This window comes from Anolis carolinensis, chromosome 1, assembly GCF_035594765.1.
Source record: "Anolis carolinensis isolate JA03-04 chromosome 1, rAnoCar3.1.pri, whole genome shotgun sequence".
Classification (NCBI taxonomy): domain Eukaryota; kingdom Metazoa; phylum Chordata; class Lepidosauria; order Squamata; family Dactyloidae; genus Anolis; species Anolis carolinensis.
Genome location: NC_085841.1, coordinates 199,995,806 through 200,013,525, shown reverse-complemented (window position 1 = coordinate 200,013,525; position 17,720 = coordinate 199,995,806). Strand labels below are relative to the sequence as shown.

At 38.9% G+C, this 17,720-nt stretch overlaps 1 protein-coding gene across 3 annotated transcripts in view; it reads left to right on the top strand.

The window, feature by feature from the left end:
• Nucleotides 1-17,720, top strand: part of stat4 (signal transducer and activator of transcription 4) — a 52,888-nt gene that overhangs the window by 17,554 nt on the left and 17,614 nt on the right. For 2 of the 3 annotated variants that reach the window (XM_016991466.2, XM_003217416.4), the window contains 11 exons: nt 524-675; nt 1,305-1,463; nt 2,513-2,605; nt 3,140-3,199; nt 6,582-6,599; nt 6,688-6,781; nt 8,295-8,339; nt 11,375-11,458; nt 14,020-14,118; nt 16,083-16,218; nt 17,330-17,382. In XM_016991466.2, coding sequence (XP_016846955.1) covers nt 524-675; nt 1,305-1,463; nt 2,513-2,605; nt 3,140-3,199; nt 6,582-6,599; nt 6,688-6,781; nt 8,295-8,339; nt 11,375-11,458; nt 14,020-14,118; nt 16,083-16,218; nt 17,330-17,382 — 993 coding nt within the window. The remainder of the gene's footprint in view (nt 1-523; nt 676-1,304; nt 1,464-2,512; nt 2,606-3,139; nt 3,200-6,581; nt 6,600-6,687; nt 6,782-8,294; nt 8,340-11,374; nt 11,459-14,019; nt 14,119-16,082; nt 16,219-17,329; nt 17,383-17,720) is intronic. The other variant, XM_016991465.2, reaches the window with a different exon arrangement.

Sequence of the window (17,720 nt, the reverse complement as noted above, 5' to 3'; positions counted from 1 at the left end):
GTGGCCATCATTTCAGATCTTGGTACAACTGTGTATTTTGACATGGGACATGGTGACAGAAGAACAAAGTAATAAAAAAATAAACAACTGTGATCAACAGTGTGGTATAGTGGTTTGAGCATAGGCCTAACACTCTGGGAATCATGTGAGTGGCACATTCTCAACCCCTGAAAACTTGTAAGTCAAAAATTATTTGAAAGCACATAACAACCATTATAGGATCACTTCGCTTGAATCTGAATTAGGCAGATTCAAAACAAAAATATTTATTTAATCTCTCATATTCCAGGAAGTCTTTCTCTATTGAAAGAGCTAATGTAACTGCTCTCGGAAAATCAAAAAGTCACGTTTAACCAGGAAGAATTATTGAGATGTGTCTGTAGCTCTACACCAATCGATTACAAAATTGTTTTGTAGAATTAGTATTAATGCTACAGGAATAAGGTACAACATATTGATCTGTATTTTTCAAAGGAAACCTTTAATTCTTAAATGTTTGTAATGTAATGCTTGGTTCTTTCAGGAGGTTCTTGGCAAAATGGCACAAATAATAAAGGAAGTTGAAGCCTTTGTGAATAACATGCTGATGGAAGAATTACTGGATTGGAAGAGGCGGCAGCAAATTGCCTGCATCGGAGGCCCTTTGCACAGTGGACTTGATCAGCTACAAAACTGGTAAACTTTTCACCACAGTTTCTTCATGAAGAACAACAGGAAATGTGTTGCTTGTGGCTGCTGCTTTCCCCAAGGCCAGCATTTATAGTAAACATTTCATTTGTGTGTTTAAGGGATGACATTGTTAATTCAACACCATTAGGCATAGGGATCTTTAGAATACAACTTTAGCAGACCTCATGTGCTATTTGTGAAAGAAGGTTCTTCAAAAGGAGAAGAATAGTGAATGCGGGGGCGGGGGGGAAGAGGAGCTGGGGTTGAAGTGATATAATTACACCATGCAAATTTAATACACAGAGAAGCATTAGAAATCTGATGTAATGGTGTCAATATGGTATTTTCTAGACTTCTAAAAGAAAGACAGCTCCTTTTTTTGAGAAACAGTCCCTTTGTTCCGATGGACACGATCTGTTCAAGGAACTCTTTGTGTGGACCTTCATCATCAGTGACTTTCTTACATAAATGTGCTTGTGAAAAAAAGATGGAGGTTAGACAACTCTCATATGTCTTCATAAGCAAACTAATTATATACAATACATGAAAAATGATATTTCTTTCAGCATCGTATTCAAATATCTAGTCTATGTGTCTAATTAACCTGAACTTTTCTTCCTATGGCATTTGCTCAGTTTCACATTGTTGGCAGAAAGTCTTTTCCAAATAAAAAGGCAACTGGAGAAACTGGATGAGCTTTTGGTCAAACTCACATATGATGGAGATCCCATCGCACTGCAAAGACCTCATTTGTTGGAAAGAGTAAACTTCTTACTATACAGCCTTTTCCAAAGGTATATACATTATTTGATTTTAACATAATTGAAAGGTACCTTTTAAAATTGTGTATATTTATGGGAATATTTATTCTGTGGCAAAAAGGTCTGAAAATCTCATTGGATGATGGAAACCTAGTGTTCAATGCTGGGGTTTTAAAAACTATCTTGCATTAGAGAGTCAAGCAGAAGTTTAGCTAAGAGTCTGATCCAAATGATCAATAACATATGAACTCACCAACATTCAAAAATAGTCCAAGTCAAGATCCAAACATGCAGTCATAAGCCAAATACAAAGTCTACCAATAAAGATATTGGCTATGGCTCTTTCTAAGATGTTGCTCCCAGTAAAGAGCTGCTGCTGCCATCAGCTATTTATGCTGCCCAATAAAGCTCTTACAGTTGAAAGGCCTTCTTCTGAGCCAGCAGATTGGATCTTCTCAGCTGGATGGCATGGACCATTAGTCAGCTCCTGCTCTTTCCCCTCAAGAGCCCCATCCTGCCTTGACTCAGTTACCTCCAAGCCTGGAGAGGCCTTCTTCTGCTCAGCATTAGTGAGCTCCAAAGAGTCCGGCTTTTGCAGATGGCTGTTCTGCAATTGTCCCTGATTCAGCTACTGGGAGAAAACCCTCTTCCCCATTATCCTCATCCTCCACCAAGGTCCTGACAGACCAGCACATTATGTGTCCAAGAGGATATTCTCAGGATCTGTAAGAGCAGTCCTGCAGGTCCCCAGGTGTTTTGGCCTACAACTCTTAGAAATCCCAGCTAGTTTGCCAGCTGTTAGGCTTTCTGGGAGTTGAAGGCCAAATCATCTGGGGGATCCACAGGTTGAGAACTACTGTGTAAGAGTAACTTCTTGTTCTGGGCCTTGGGCACATAATATCGTAATTATAACGTTTCTAGAATAACACAAATGAAAGAACTCAGCAAACAATGCAAGCCTTGAAGAGACAACAGCTATTGTTAAATTGAAGTTTACTAGGCTCACTAAAACAGATCAGAATATATTTTTTTTGTTTTACACCAACAATATTAACTAAAATATTTGCTTCCCTTCATACTAGTTCATTTATAGTTGAGAGACAGCCCTGCATGCCAACTCATCCCCAGAGGCCCTTGGTTCTTAAAACATTAATTCAGTTCACTGTTAAACTTCGGTGAGTAAACGGTCTCACATGTCATGAACATGAGTTGTGTAGCATCCTAGAATCTCATTTTAACTTTTCATGCTTCATAAACTAAATTCTTACCCTATGCTTCAAAACTTTCACTAGCTTTTGTGTTGTAAAACCATTTGATTGCTAGAGCTCATGACTTGTTTGAAAAAATAAATCCAGCAAAAAATAGTTTGGGAAAAAATTGTTTTTTCACAAAACTTTTTTTTTGCACACAAAAAAAGTTTTGTACAAAAAAATTATATGGCAATTTGTAGAAAGTTGACTATTTCCTTGATAGGTTTTTCATTGTGTAGAGACATCTTTTCTCATCCAGAACAGGAAAATGTCTGTACTTTCCATGCCTTTGGTGACAGGACTCTCAGTAACATCAAATTAACCAATTATAATGCTTGCTCTTGGGAGAACTAATTTGCCTTACCAATTTGTCTTGCATATTTATCTAGTAGTAATATTTGCTGTGAAGTGTATAAAGTAGTTTCCTCTGAAGTTCAATTGTGTATTTTAAATTCTTAGGCTGCTTATTAAATTGCCAGAGCTGAACTACCAAATCAGAGTGAAAGCTACTATTGACAAGTAAGTAATGTGCACAAAGTACAACTCTCTACAATTCTGGGTGATCTATTGGCAAAATATGTTCATATCATGGACAGAGTTGACAGAAGCAGCAGCCTAAATCCAGTTGGTGCTTCCTATGACAATAGGACCATAGAATCAATCAATGTTAAGACAACATTGATGCAAATTCCATGGAATCAATGGAGCTGCTCTAGCTAGGATTAATTATTAGATTTTAGGCAACATTCAAGAGGACTGTAGGACTTGAATACTCATCCAGAAATATAAGGACTTTCAACATGCTCAAGTTAGCTGTCGTCCTTCCCTTTTTCTTTCAGGCAAAACAGAAGCACAAATTTTGATTATTATTTTCTGTATTTCTCAGGGAAATTGTTCTCCAAGATCTGCATGTCATTGCATACTCTCCCCCATTTTTACCTGCTTAACAAGTGTATTTATGGAGGGTGGTATATATTAAAAAATCCTTCCTTAATTCTGTTTAGTGTTCACTATTTTATCCATATTCTGCATCTCACCCCCAACATGTTAACCTGTGGCCGATGGATGATGTTTCATTGCCTTTTCAGTATGCTGCTGAAGTTCCAGAATCAACCATTATTTTTCTAAGATCTTTGTGTTTCTTTTTCTCTCCCCCCCACCCCACTAAGTTTTAACGCATATCTTTTGCTCTTAAGTCTGTGGACCAAGGCCTAGTGTTAGGATGCATCTATGCTGTATAATGAATGCAGTATAACCCCACTTTAAATGCTGTGGCTCACTGCAATGGTATCATGGTAGTTGTAATGCATTAATTGCATTAGATATAGTTTTCAAAGTCTTGCCATGTAAGATATTTAGTCTCCTTCAACAATTGATATGTGCCAAACTATAGATAGGCCTGAAAAATTAGGGTAAATAAACCAATTAGTTTACAAAAATAACAGCAAAATGGCACAAATGTAGGTTGCTGCATCATCAACACCTCAGCATGACAACTTTCCACTTCCCTGAGCTGGCATTGTTTCCGAACAACAAAGCTGCATAAATTGGGTTGTGGTTCTCTTTGACTTCACTGCTGTGTAAATCTAAAACTCAGTAAAATCGTCATTGCCTCTAGAACTGAAACTGAATCGTAGCCTCCTTGAAGTTCGTCACCAACAGGAGGTCTTCAGATATTTCACGGGAAACTGATGGTGCATTTCAATTTTATTTTATTTATAACCCGCTTTTCACTTAGCCCAGGATTCAAGGAGGTCCACAAACACTGAAACAGCACACAGTTTAAAGAACACATAACAAAACAATCTAAAAAACACATAATGAAATAGAAACATAACCCTGCTCCTGTTGAAAGTGCTGCCTTTGACAACAAATTAAGAAGCAAATGTCTGCATAAATAAAAATGCCTTCCAGCAGGAGGACAGTAGTGATGAGGCCAAATTGACCTTCCATAGAAGGCAGTTTCTGAGCCATGTAGGTCTTTAAAGATTATAACCAGCACTTTGAATTCTGCCCAAAATGGTTTGCCAGCCAGTGGAGCTATTTCAGCTTGGAGGATTACTTCCCTAAAGGAACTTTATGAAATTCATGGGGTTGCCATAGGTTGAAAGGCAACTTGGTACATAGGTAAAAGGTAAAGGTTTTCCTCTGACATTAAGTCTAGTTGTGTTAGACTCTGTGGGTTGGTGCTCATCTCCATTTCTAAGCCAAAGAACCAGCGTTGTCCGTAGACACCTCCAAGGTCATGTGGCCAGCATGACTGCATGGAATGCCATTACCTTCCCACCGGAGCTCGCAGCAGTTTATTATTGCTGGAAAACCCCATCTCACCCATGATGAGCTACTGCAGACAAGCTCAGAGGGTACAAGGAAGCTATGTGGGATGGCAGATGATGCCATCACTCTTGCTAACCAAAGGTCCTAAGGCTTTGCTTCATCACACCACTAGTTGCGATGGCATGGACAAGATTATATCATGCAAGAACTCTGTAGAAAATTACATTTTACGTTGGCCCTTCACACTTGTGAATTTATTTTTTTGCAGATTTGATTAAAATGTTATCTTTGGGAATCTCTTGGTCCTCTAGTGCTATTCTATAATAAATTTCCACTGGGATTTTTGTGGAGGAACCTTGAGATCATCTATATATCATTTCTGTTATTTTAGTCCACAAATCCTACTGTGGTCATCGTCCTCTGGTTTCCCATGAATTCAATAAAGGGCTTCCATTCTTCTTGAAGTTTCTGTGTATTCGTTTGTTGTAGTACTAAAGTAAATTTGTCCATTTTGGCTATTTCAGAAACCTTTGTAATCCGCTTTTCTGATGTTGGTATATTATGTTGTTTCCATATTTTTGCATATTCAATTCTTGCTGCTGTTGTCATATAGAAAAAATATTTCTTGATATTTCAATACACTAGAGTCTCACTTATCCAAGCTAAATGGGCCGGCAGAATATTTGGATAAGCAAATATCTTGGATAATAAGGAGGGATTAAGGAAAAGCCTATTAAACATCAAATTAGGTTATGATTTTACAAATTAAGCACCAAAACTTCATGTTATACAACAAATTTGACAGGAAAAGTAGTTCAATACGCAGTAATGTTATGTTGTAATTACTGTATTTACAAATTTAGCACCGAAATATCACGATATATTGAAATCATTGACTTCAAAAATGGCTTGGATTATCCAGAGGCTTGGATAAGCGAGGCTTGGATAAGTGAGACTCTACTGTATTTGATTGCCCATTAATCCCAATAGAAAGAGTTCTGGTTTTATAGCAGTGTTTTTCAACCTGTGGGTCCCCGGATATTTTGGCTTACAACTCCCAGAAATCCCAGCCACTTTACCATCTGTTAGGGTTTCTGGGAGTTGAAATCCAAAACATCTGGGGACCTACAGATTGACAACCACTCTTTTAGAGGAATTCTGTTTTAGAATAATCTCTATGTCTCTATGAATCTTTCTCCAGGTCTCTTTAACTTTTGGGCAAGTCTACCAGATGTGGTAAAAAATTCCAGTCATTTGTTGCCATTTCCAACATATGTTGGAACTTTTTAATATATCTTTGAAGATTTTTCTGGACTTAGGTACCCTCTATATATAAATGTAGCTCCTTGTAAATTTTAGTCACTTTTTCCAGAATTCTTCCCATTCTTCTCAATGTATTACTCGGCATATATATTTTTGGATCATAGAATTATTTATTTGTTCATCAATTGTATAGTCTTTTAGAAGAAATTGATACAGCTTCCCAATCTGTTTTGTTTTGGTTCTATTGATTCTCAAATTTAAACAATGAACTATGTCTTTTTAAAAATGCATGTTTAGCATATACAGATTCACACAATAAATTCTCATGTTTTTCTCTGTCTCTTTGCTTGTTTTAACCCAGGAATGCTTCTACTATAAGGTAAGATCATTTAAATGGTTGTACTTGTGATAATGAGCGCACATTATTCCTTATTTTATCTGGTGCTTTATTGGAATGTCTCTTCCAGTAACCGCAGATTTGTTCTTTGCGGTACTCATGTCAAAGCAATGAACATGGATGAGTCTGAAAATGGGAGTCTTTCTGTGGAGTTTCGACATCTGGTAAGTCAGCACTTCATTCATTATGACACACAAATCAGAGAAGAGTTGCATTATTTCTGCATTGTTAGAACCTTTTGCATTGGGCTCATTTTATTTAGGAGCTGCACCACCACTACCCTAAAACATCACAATAGAATCACATCAGTGCTAGAAAAGGTTTGATTTAAATGTTGAATATAGTACAAATTGGTTCAGATTAAGTTTGCATCAGATTGTGAATATAACCATTTCTTTTCATGCCAGTTATGCTTTTGAAAGTGGTCCAGTGTGACCCCCGTATCTGTGGGATCAGTACCATGGTTTCACTTAAATACATTCAGGTTGCTGACCTGAAGTTTGCCAGTTCGAATCCAACCCGGGAAGGGTGCGGGTGAGCTCCCTCTGTCAGCTCCAGCTCCATGCGGGGACATGAGAGAAGCCTCCCATAAGGATGGTAAAGAATCAAACATCCAGGCGTCTCCTGGACAACGTCCTTGCAGACCGCCAATTCTCTCACTCCAGAAGTGACTTGCAGTTTCTCAAGTTGCTCCTGACATGAAAAAAAATCCTATGGTATTCTTGGGCTGGAAGTCCTTCATTTCAATAGGGTCCGCTGTTATCCATGGTTTCGCACATCCATGTGAAATCCAGGAACTTTTACAGATATGGGTGTCAGAATGTATTGATTTGAAAGTAAAAATCTACTATTGGCTTCAATAGGCATTTCATATCAAGGGTAATTCCAGTTTGAGAAGAATTAATTTTCCTTGGAGCACAGCAGAAGAGGAGAGGTTTAAATTCCTTTAGTGCATGTTTGGGAAAGGAAAGACTACTTGAAATTCTTGTTAATATGAGTGATACGTTTGTCTTAGCAAATACAATTCCATTTCTGTCAACTCCTGACTGAGAAAAGTACTCCGTTAGAAAAACCAAACGCAACTATTTATGAAGCCCAAACTTTGGATGAAGGTATCAGAGATGCCATTCTGTAATATGGAGCTGTTGCGTTATTTGGTCATGAAGCATCTCCACAATCTCTACTCAGTTCAGTCTAAGGTCCCATCTACACTGCCATGTAATCAAGTTTCTGAATGCAGATTATCTGCTTTAAACTGGATTATATGGCAGTAAGGTAAAGGTAAAGGTTTCCCCTGACATTAAGTCTAGTCGTGTCTGGGTCTGGGAGTTGGTGCTCATCTCCATTTCTGAGCCGAAAAGCCGGAGTTGTCAATAGATACCTCCAAGGTCATGTTGCCAGCATGTGATATATGGCAGTGTGGACTCAGATAACCCAGTTCAAAGCAGATATTGTGGGATTTTCTGCCTTGATATTCTGGGTTATATGGTTGTATGGAAGGGCCCTGGACCTCCTCAAATGGTCTCCACACAAAGCTATGTACTTAGCAGTAGAAATAATAGTGATATTTTTGGTAGATCAATTGCTCCAGTGGTAAAGAAAGGTGGTCAGCTGACATTGAATGTCTATGAGAGGAAACTTTTTGTAATTTTTATCTCAATCTTTTTACTTTTTTAGCAACCAAAGGAAATGAAAGCATGTGCTGGAAACAAAGGAAATGAGGTAGGAAGAATGAATTGTCAATGTGGATAGAATAATAGAATCATAGAGTTGGAAGGAACCTCTTGTGCTATCCAGTCCAACCCCTGTCAAGAAGCAGGAAAATTGCATTCAAAGCACCCCCGACAGATGGCCATCCAGCCTCTGCTTAAAAGCTTCCAAAGAAGAAGCCTCCACCATACTGCGTGGCAGAGAGTTCCACTGCTGAACAGCTCTCACAGTGAGGAAGTTCTTCCTCATGTTCAGGTGGAATCTCCTTTCCTGTAGTTTGAAGCCGTTGTTTTGCTTTGAAGCTGCAAGGCGATGCAATGCTATTCAAGCTGGCCAATTGCAACATTCACACTTGCCTCAAACAGACAAGAGTTCTTTCTCCCACCCTGGAAATTCCACAGATAAATAAACCCCACTGGCCTAGTTTCCAACAGACTTCACAAACTCTGAGAATGCCTGCCATAGATGTGGGTGAAACATCAGGAGAGAATGCTCTGGAACATGGCCATGCAGCCCGGAAAACTCGCAGCATCCCAGTTATTCCGGCCATGAAAGCCTTGAACAGCACATCAAAGTAGATAATCTGGATTTTATATAGCAGTGTAGAAGGGGCAAGAGTGAACTCAATGGCTCATGAAGCCCACACAACTCAGACTCAGACTCTCAGACTATAACTGCGGGATGCTGACTTGTAAAATGATTTTGAACGGGCCTATCACTGTACAGTATTTAAGAATAAATTTATCAAAGGTCCTAAGTATCACTCTTTATGATGAACTGGAGTCTCCGGTGGCCTAGGGGAATAAAAGCCTTGTGACTTGAAGGCTGGGTTGCTGACCTGAAGGCTGCCAGGTTCAAATCCCACCCGGGGAGAGCGCGGATGAGCTCCCTCTATCAGCTCCAGCTCCATGCGGGGACATGAGAGAAGCCTCCCACAAGGATGGTAAAACATCAAAACATCTGGGCGTCCCCTGGGCAACGTCCTTGCAGACGGCCAATTCTCTCACTCCAGAAGCAACTCCGGTTGCTCTTGACACGAAAAAAAAAGTATCACTCTTTATGATAGATGAACTGGTGGCAGGCAGATTCAATGTCACAAATGTTTAGATGGTATGCAACAATATAATTTTAATGTACAATTATGATATATTTCATTAAAAGCGAATAACTAAATTTAGTCAAATGTTTGATGTGGGTGCTTGGAAGGAACATTCAGAATGAAAATATTATCTGTTTATGGCAAGGATATTAGCACTACAGTGTTCCCAAGATTTTGCTTATACCTTTCCATCTCTTGTTGGCATTTAACAAAACATTACGTTTAGGGCTCCCCCTTCTGGATCAAATTGTGTTTTCTCGTGGAAGACAAAGATTAAGAAAATTGTGTTGTCGAAGGCTTTCATGGCTGGGATCACAGGGTTCTTGTACGTTTTCTTGGTAATGAAAAGTGCAGAATACCTTTTCCCTCCTTGGAACTCTAACTCTGACCCTAACCATTGTGAACCCAGAAAGTTCTTCCTTCTTTCATCTACTGTTATTGTCTGGGTGTTTTGTATAGTATAGTAGGTTTGGAAATATAGAAGAAACATTTGAAATATAACTGGAAAGCTTTATTTTGCTACAAGAAAATATTGGCTATAACCACCAAGTTTTATTTCGTTGTCTGTTCCAGAAGTATTCTCTCACATCTATGGCAGGCATCCTCAGAGGTAGTGAGGTATGGAGAAACTAAGCAAGGAAGGTTTATATATCTGTGGAAAGTCCAGGGTGAGAGAAGAACTCTTGTCAGTTGGAGGCCAGTGTGAATGTTGTAATTGATCACCTAATTAGCATTGAATAGCTTCATCTCCTGGCTTCTTCCTGCCTGGGGGAGTCCTTTGTGCAGAGTCATTAGCTGGCCCTGATTGATTCATGTCTGGAACTTCTTTGTTTTTAAAGTATTGTTCCTTATTTACTGTTCTGATTTTTGAGTTTTTTAATATTGGTAGCCAGATTTTGTTCATTTTCATGGTTTCCTCCTTTCTGTGGAAATTGTCCACATGCTTGTGGATTTCAGTGGCTTCTCTGTGTTGTCTGACATGATAGTTGTTGGAATGGTCCAGCATTTCTGTGTTCTCAAATAATATACTGTGTCCAGGTTGGTTCATCAAGTGCTCTGCTATGGCTGATTTCTCTGGTTGAGAAAATTCATATTATATATTTAGCGGGCCCTAAATACCTTATCAGATCCTGCCAGATCTTGGATGCTAAGTAGGGTAAGCTCTGGATAAGACTTTGATGGGAGACCATCAATGAATACCAAGTGTTGTTGGCGGGATTTCTGGGGAAGGAACTGGCAAAATTACAGGTGTATTCCTTGCTTAATAAAACCCTATAAAATTCATCAGGTCGCCATAATATCAAAAAAAGTTGTCTTAATTGCTTGGAAAGAGATTTTAAATTTAAGACTTATTATTATTATTATTATTATTATTATTATTATTACTATTATTGAGACAAAGAAACACTATGACACAGCAAATGAGATCTATATGCTGGATTTCGTATCACAAAATCACAAGTCGAACACTTCTCAAGTGTTCAGGATTGTGTGATGTATTTTCAGATGATGCGTGCAGATCCCAGTAAGGTGGCCTTTTGCAGTTGACAGATCGTAATTTTGTCAATGTTTATTGTTTCCAAATGCCAGCTGAGATCTTTTGGCATGGCACCCAGTGCGCCAGTCACCACTGGGACCTATTATTATTATTTATAGCCCGTTCTATCTCCCCAGAGGGACTACGGGCGGCTTACAGCAAAAGAAAACATAGATAATGCTGCCATACAAGATATTCATAATGTTATATTTTTGAAAGCCAAAAAACCCCAAACGCATTGTTGAACTTCATAATTGTTGCTTGTTTTTTTAACACATTTATTCCTGTTTTCTAAATATAATGAAGAACGTGTGATCTTTCGATATTGCATTTTGAGTCAGTAGCCAGCCCTCTCACGTTCAGTAACCAGTATGTGTTTCACTTACTAAAAACTATTTTTCTTCTGTTTAGGGGCCTCAAATGGTTACTGAAGAATTACATTCCATTACTTTTGAAACACAGGTCTGCTTATATGGACTGACCATAGACTTGGAAGTAAGTACTGTCTGTCTGTCTGTCTGTCTGTCTTACATAGAACTTACATAGAAACAATCCTTATTACTCAGTAGCGAATTCCTCTAATTTATAAAAATGTTGACAATAACTCTACTAAATAGGTATATCATATTTTTAAAAAGCAAGCCTGTGTTAGCTGAAATGAAAATACAAACATTTTTGTTTCCAAAAGTCAATAAACATACATCGAAGCTGAGTAAACGTTTTCTGTGCTCTCTTCAACCATCCCACCACTCTTTCGTCCAATTCTCTCAACACAAAAAGGTTAGGCATTTGCCAAACATCTGTTTATTTACTCTTTGCTAGAAGAACTAGATTCCCAGAAATTCCACAGAACAGCTGTTTCTCCCCAATTTAAAATGCTTCCTTTTAAAGCTTTCTCGGTACTGTTGGTATTTCTTGTTTTTATTATTCTTATTTTGTTGTTTTACTGTGACTTGAATTTTATTAGGCAGGGGCCAATAAATATTTGTACTAAAAGCAATCTGTGTTCACTTTTTGCTTTATTGTATGCACTTATCTTAGGCTAAAGCCAAACTTTGAGTAGACTAAGGGCACTTCTAAAGGTAAAGGTTTCCCCCTGACATTAAATCTATCATGTCCGACTCTGGGGGTTGTTGCTCATCTCCATTTCTAAGCTGAAGAGCCGGCGTTGTCCGTAAACAATGCCGGTAGACAACTCCAAGGTCATGTGGCCAGCATGACTGCATGGAGCGCCGTTACCTTCCTGTTGGAGCGGTACCTACTGATCTACTCACATTTGCATGCTTTTGAACAGCATGTTTTTGAAATGCTAGTTTGGAAGAAGCTGGGGCTAACAACGGGAGCTCACCTTGCTCCCTGGATTCGAATATCTGACCTTTCAGTCAGCAAGTTCAGCAGCTCAGCGGTTTAACCTACTGTGCCACTGGGGCTCCAAGGGGACTTCTACACTGCTTTTAATCCCAGGAGGAACTGGGATATTTTTGGGCTAGATGAAGACATATCTACTCAACTACGTTTTTGGGGGACAGAATAAAGCAAAACTGGTAGCAGATTTTGAAAAATGGTTGTAAACTGTTAGTTGTGTTCCATACAATTCCATTTTGCATCCCCTGATGTGTTCAGGTGTCATGGAGTATTGTAGTACAGCATGAACCTGAGACTGATGGTTCACTGATAGTTTAGAGATAATTGTGGGATTTCCTGTGAGATTTCCTGGGGCACAAAGTGATGAAAATTCAAGTCAGAAAAATGATGGCTGTCTTTGGGGAAAACCTGATTTGGAAAGTACAAGGCTCCAAGGTCAACCAGAGGAGCCAGAAACTGCAATATTAGATAAGGAGTTGGGTGAAGAACTAAGTGGAGATCAACAAAAGCCTTCGTTTCAGATTAGAGCAGAAAATAGATATCTCCGTTTGGAGCATCTACATGGGAAAGTTGAGGAGAGGATTCATGGGAAGCGAAATGACTTCATGGCTGTCTATTAATTAGCAAGTTGTTTTGCCTAAGAGTTAGTTCAGGCAATGTAGCGTTCAAGGGAGATGCTAGGCCTAAGTTCTCTCATTCTTGTTTCAAGTCAAGCCTTGGTTTTCTGGAAGCTTTTTACATCCTTGTTTTTATATTCTTGCTCATGTTTTAGTAATGATACCTTTGCTTATAGACTTATGCTATACTGGTGACTTTCTGGCTATTCCTGGACTATATTACATTGGGATTTGCATGAGACATTTGGATTACTGCCTTGTTATCATCTGTTGCTAACCCTTTCCTGGAATATACTACTTCTTCCTTTATTCATGATTTTTCCTATATTTTTATGTGTTTATGCAATAAAATATTTGCGTATATTCTGGCCTCTTGTGTGGTGCTGTGGTCATAGGGATTTCCAGGCCTGGGGGGCAACATGGAGGATAGTCTCTTGGCATTACTGTTGGGAGTGGATTCAGCAGCCTGTTCAGTTGCATTTTTATACTTACAGTTGGAGGGAATGAATTTTGTTGTTTGCCTTAGGCAGCAAGAGGTCTACATGATCTCCTGTTGAAGGAAGTTGGTCATGATAGGTTGGCTATGTGATCACCTTCTCCTGTATAATCTACCCTGCACACTTGGGTCTCCTCGGGGTCATTTACTCCAGTCAACCAGAGTCAAGCTGGCAACTGTTTAGAGATGTTTATATGGAGAAAAAAGTGTCTTAGAATCAAAGAATTGACTTTTTTTATCAATGGCCCCCAAAACATGGAATAACCCACCAGGAGACTTTCGACAGCTGGATACACTGTTTGCATTTAAAACAATATTAAATATTAGTCTCTTCTGACAGACCCATTCAATTGGTTTTAAAATTATGAATTATTTTTACTAATATATACGTTCTTTAAATTGTTATTAACTTTTAAATGATTATGTTTTTAACTGTGTTATATGTCTTATTTCTTGCCGTATTTTCATATGTTGTTCCCTGCCATGATCCATAGGGAAAGGCAGGTTGTTGTTATTGTTATTATTCTCTGATCTGTACACCATTAATACTGACATCGCCTATGTATCTTTTTTACCAGACAGGATCTTTACCAGTTGTGATGATTTCTAATGTCAGTCAATTGCCTAATGCTTGGGCTTCTATTATCTGGTACAACCTGTCCACAAATGAATCTCAGGTATGTTTTATGTTGCAATTTTTCCATTAATTAGGTGTGGAACATAGCAGGACATCTTTCCAGTGATGCTACTTTTTGATAAAAAAAAAATGCAGATTTAGGATTTTGGAGATTATTGCATAAGGATTGAAGCATATGTTAGCAGCTTCTGAACTAGTGAAAATGCTCCTTTCGCATGACGTTGTCTCAGGACTCTTCTATCCTGCCATTTAATCTACATTACCCGCTTTGAATTTGATTATACGAGTTTAACTTGCCAGATAATCCAGTTCAAAGCAGATAATATGGATTTTATATAGCAGTGTAGATGGGACCTCAGTTGCATCGCAAACCAGTTTTTCACTGGAGTAGTGGGTTAAAGCCTTGTAACTTGAAGGTTGGGCTGCTGATCTGCAAGCTGCCAGGTTCGAATCCCACCCAGGGAGAGCGCGGATGAGCTCCCTCTACCAGCTCCAGCTCCATGCGGGGACATGAGAAAAGCCTCCCACAAGGATGGTTAAACATCAAAACATCCGGGCGTCCCCTGGGCAACGTCCTTGCAGACGGCCAATTCTCTCACTCCAGAAGCGACTTGCAGTTTCTCAGGTCGCTCCTGACACGAAAAAAAAAACTTGTCGTTTGGTGGTACCTTTCAAAGAATAGGAGAATCACATGAATAGCCTCCTGAGGTGCTTTGTTCCAGTGTTGTGAAACACCAGAAGCACTACTGCAGCAAGACTGGGAAAATACATAGTATTGTGGGTGTCACTTTTCTCCATTTCACTTCCCAATTCCCAAATTGTGGGCCATTCAACTTCTCGTGAGTAGACGGAGAGAGCCACTAGCTGGATAGCCATTATTTCCCACTTTGGGCTCTTTTTAAAACAATCAAGGAAATTGGGGCCCTTTCCACACAGCTGAATAAAATCCCACATTTTCTGTTTTGAACTGGAATATATGGCAGTGTGGACTCAGATGACCTAGTTCAAAGCAGATATTGTGGGATTTTCTGCCTTGATATTTTGGGTTATATGGATGTGTGGAAAGGCCCTGGACAATTTTGCAGTTTAATCGTGGTACCTTTGTGGGTTTCCTTTGTTGTATAAGCATTTCTTTATTGTTGAAAACACTTCAGAGGTGTTTTTGGCAAATGTTTCTGATTCATGTCCAGCTACAATCACAGACATGTTACCCATGCTGATTTGTTTATGTAGACAGCTTTTAAAATGTGGATGCACACCTTTAATTGTGATATTGTGCACTATATTAAAATTAACAAAATTGACCCTAACTCTCTCCCACCCACACTCCTAGCATGGCACCTATTTGTAATATACAGCATTGGCATTGTTTTGAAGGCCACACATTTCCCATATCCAAATTCCAATTGCGATCACATTTTATCCTCCTTCTCCTTGGGGCCACCACTAGCTTCCCATTTTAGGCCTCTTCTACACTTCCATATAATCCAGCCCAAAGCAGATAATCTGGATTTCATATGGCAGTGTAGAAGGGGCCTAAGTCTAGTTATGAATGAGGCCAGTGATGACCAACTGACCCCAACACCATTGAGCTCATGGCTGGGCATCTTGTTCTGACCTCAAAGAAAACATGTTCAGAAGCAGGGCTCTGGCAGGGAGATAATTGGCAGGGAAGGCAGGAGCCTCAAGGAGAAAAACACATTTAACTTAGTCTTCTCAACAACGAATTACAATATTTTTAATGGTTGTACTTGTCACCAACCAGTTTGTCCCCTGCCTCACCCTGAAAAACTAGAAAAAAACTTTTTTTCTGAAAACTTTGGAGCAAGAAGTGGTTTTAAAAAAATCACATTAAAGACTTTAAAGAAATTCATTCAATTTTGAAATGGTCGTATGTTGTGTTTTCCAACAGCACCGGAACAGGGAATTATAGACTGTTTCAAATTATATAAAAATAACAAAAGTTGCTAACAAAGCTCTGTGCTAATCTTTATTTGACTGCAGAACCTGGCGTTCTTCAACAATCCCCCATCTGTTGGCTTGAGTCAGGTCTTGGAGGTCCTGAGTTGGCAGTTTTCTTCATATATTGGCCGTGGACTCAATTCTGACCAACTTGGGATGCTGGCAGAAAAACTTACAGGTAAGAACCATGAAAGTACCAAAAAAAATCCTTTCTCATTTTTTTGAACTGAAGGCAGAAATAGAAAGACCCTTTTTACACTGCCATATAATCCAAACTATCAAAGCAGATAATCCACATTATCTGCTTTGAAGTGGATTATCTGAGTCTACACTGCCATATAATCAAGTATAAAGCAGATAATCTAGATTTTATATGGAGGTGTTGAAGGGACCTTCATTTCTAATGATTGTATTTCTTTGGTTTTAAGAGGCCATTGATTGTAAGACACACACTAATTTCCGCACCACCAACCCCAAAAAAAGAGCTTTTAGATGCATTGCACACCCTTTTTAGAAATGTTTATATGGAGAAAAACTTGCATCTTAGGCCCTTTTTATGTTATGAATAATTTTTCAATAACTTTAAAACATAGATTCTTTTTATTGCAATTTTCCAGTAAGAGAAAGGGTATTAGAACAGCAGAAACTGTCCCTGCAAACGTATCATGGCTCAAAAATTACACTTTTCTCTTCGCTTGAGATGAGACAAGTGTCCAGAATCCTGCTTTCCTATAGCAGATCCAACACTCCAAGATACACAATCTCTTTCCTTCACAAGAAGCAGAGCATGGCGGGTGAACAACACAGCTGTCTGTCACAATTCTGGAATATCAGAAGGTCTCTAACTAGCAATTATTCTGCTGATGTCCAATGTTGTAAATGAATGATAGATGCTTTTCCAGCCTGAAACATGCTGGGTTCAACTCAGTCGCCTTCCACACAGCTGAATAAAATCCTACATTATCTGCTTTGAACTGGAACATATGGCAGTGTGGACTCAGATAATCCAGTTCAAAGCAGATACTGTGGGATTTTCTGCCTTGATGTTCTGGGTTATATGGCTGTGTAGAAGGGCTTTCAGTTCCTGGACAGACGTTGACTTTCCTTAATTGGTAAACGTAAGGAGCCTTGTGTTGACTTCCTTCTTTTTTCTTAACTGAATTATAGCAATGTGGCAAAATGTGGATTGCAATTGTGTTTTTAAGTAATCTGCCCTTGCAGGGTTTCCCTTAAAACTGGTAAGCATTTTGTAAGGATGCTTGCTAATTAATTTTCCTATAACATTCTAGGACAACAAGTCATCTATACTGAACATCACATTTCCTGGTCAAAATTCTGTAAGGTATGTTGTGTTCATGTATTTCAAATCGTTCCTTCCTCCTTATTTGAGTGTCATCATGGATCTAGTTTAGTTGCATAATAGATAGTTTCCATATGATAAGTCTGTTCTGTAAGCCGGTGGAGTCTTTTCATGCAACTTCCACATGTACCTTTCCTAAAGTAATAAAATGAGTGGGCATAGACTGAAGACCTAGGGCCCTTTCATGCAGCCATATAACCTGGAATATCAAGGCAGAAAATTCCACAACATCTGCTTTGAACTGGATTATCTGAGTCACTGCCATATATTTCAGTTCAAAGCAAAAAATGTAGGATTTTATTCAGCTGTGTGGAAGGGCC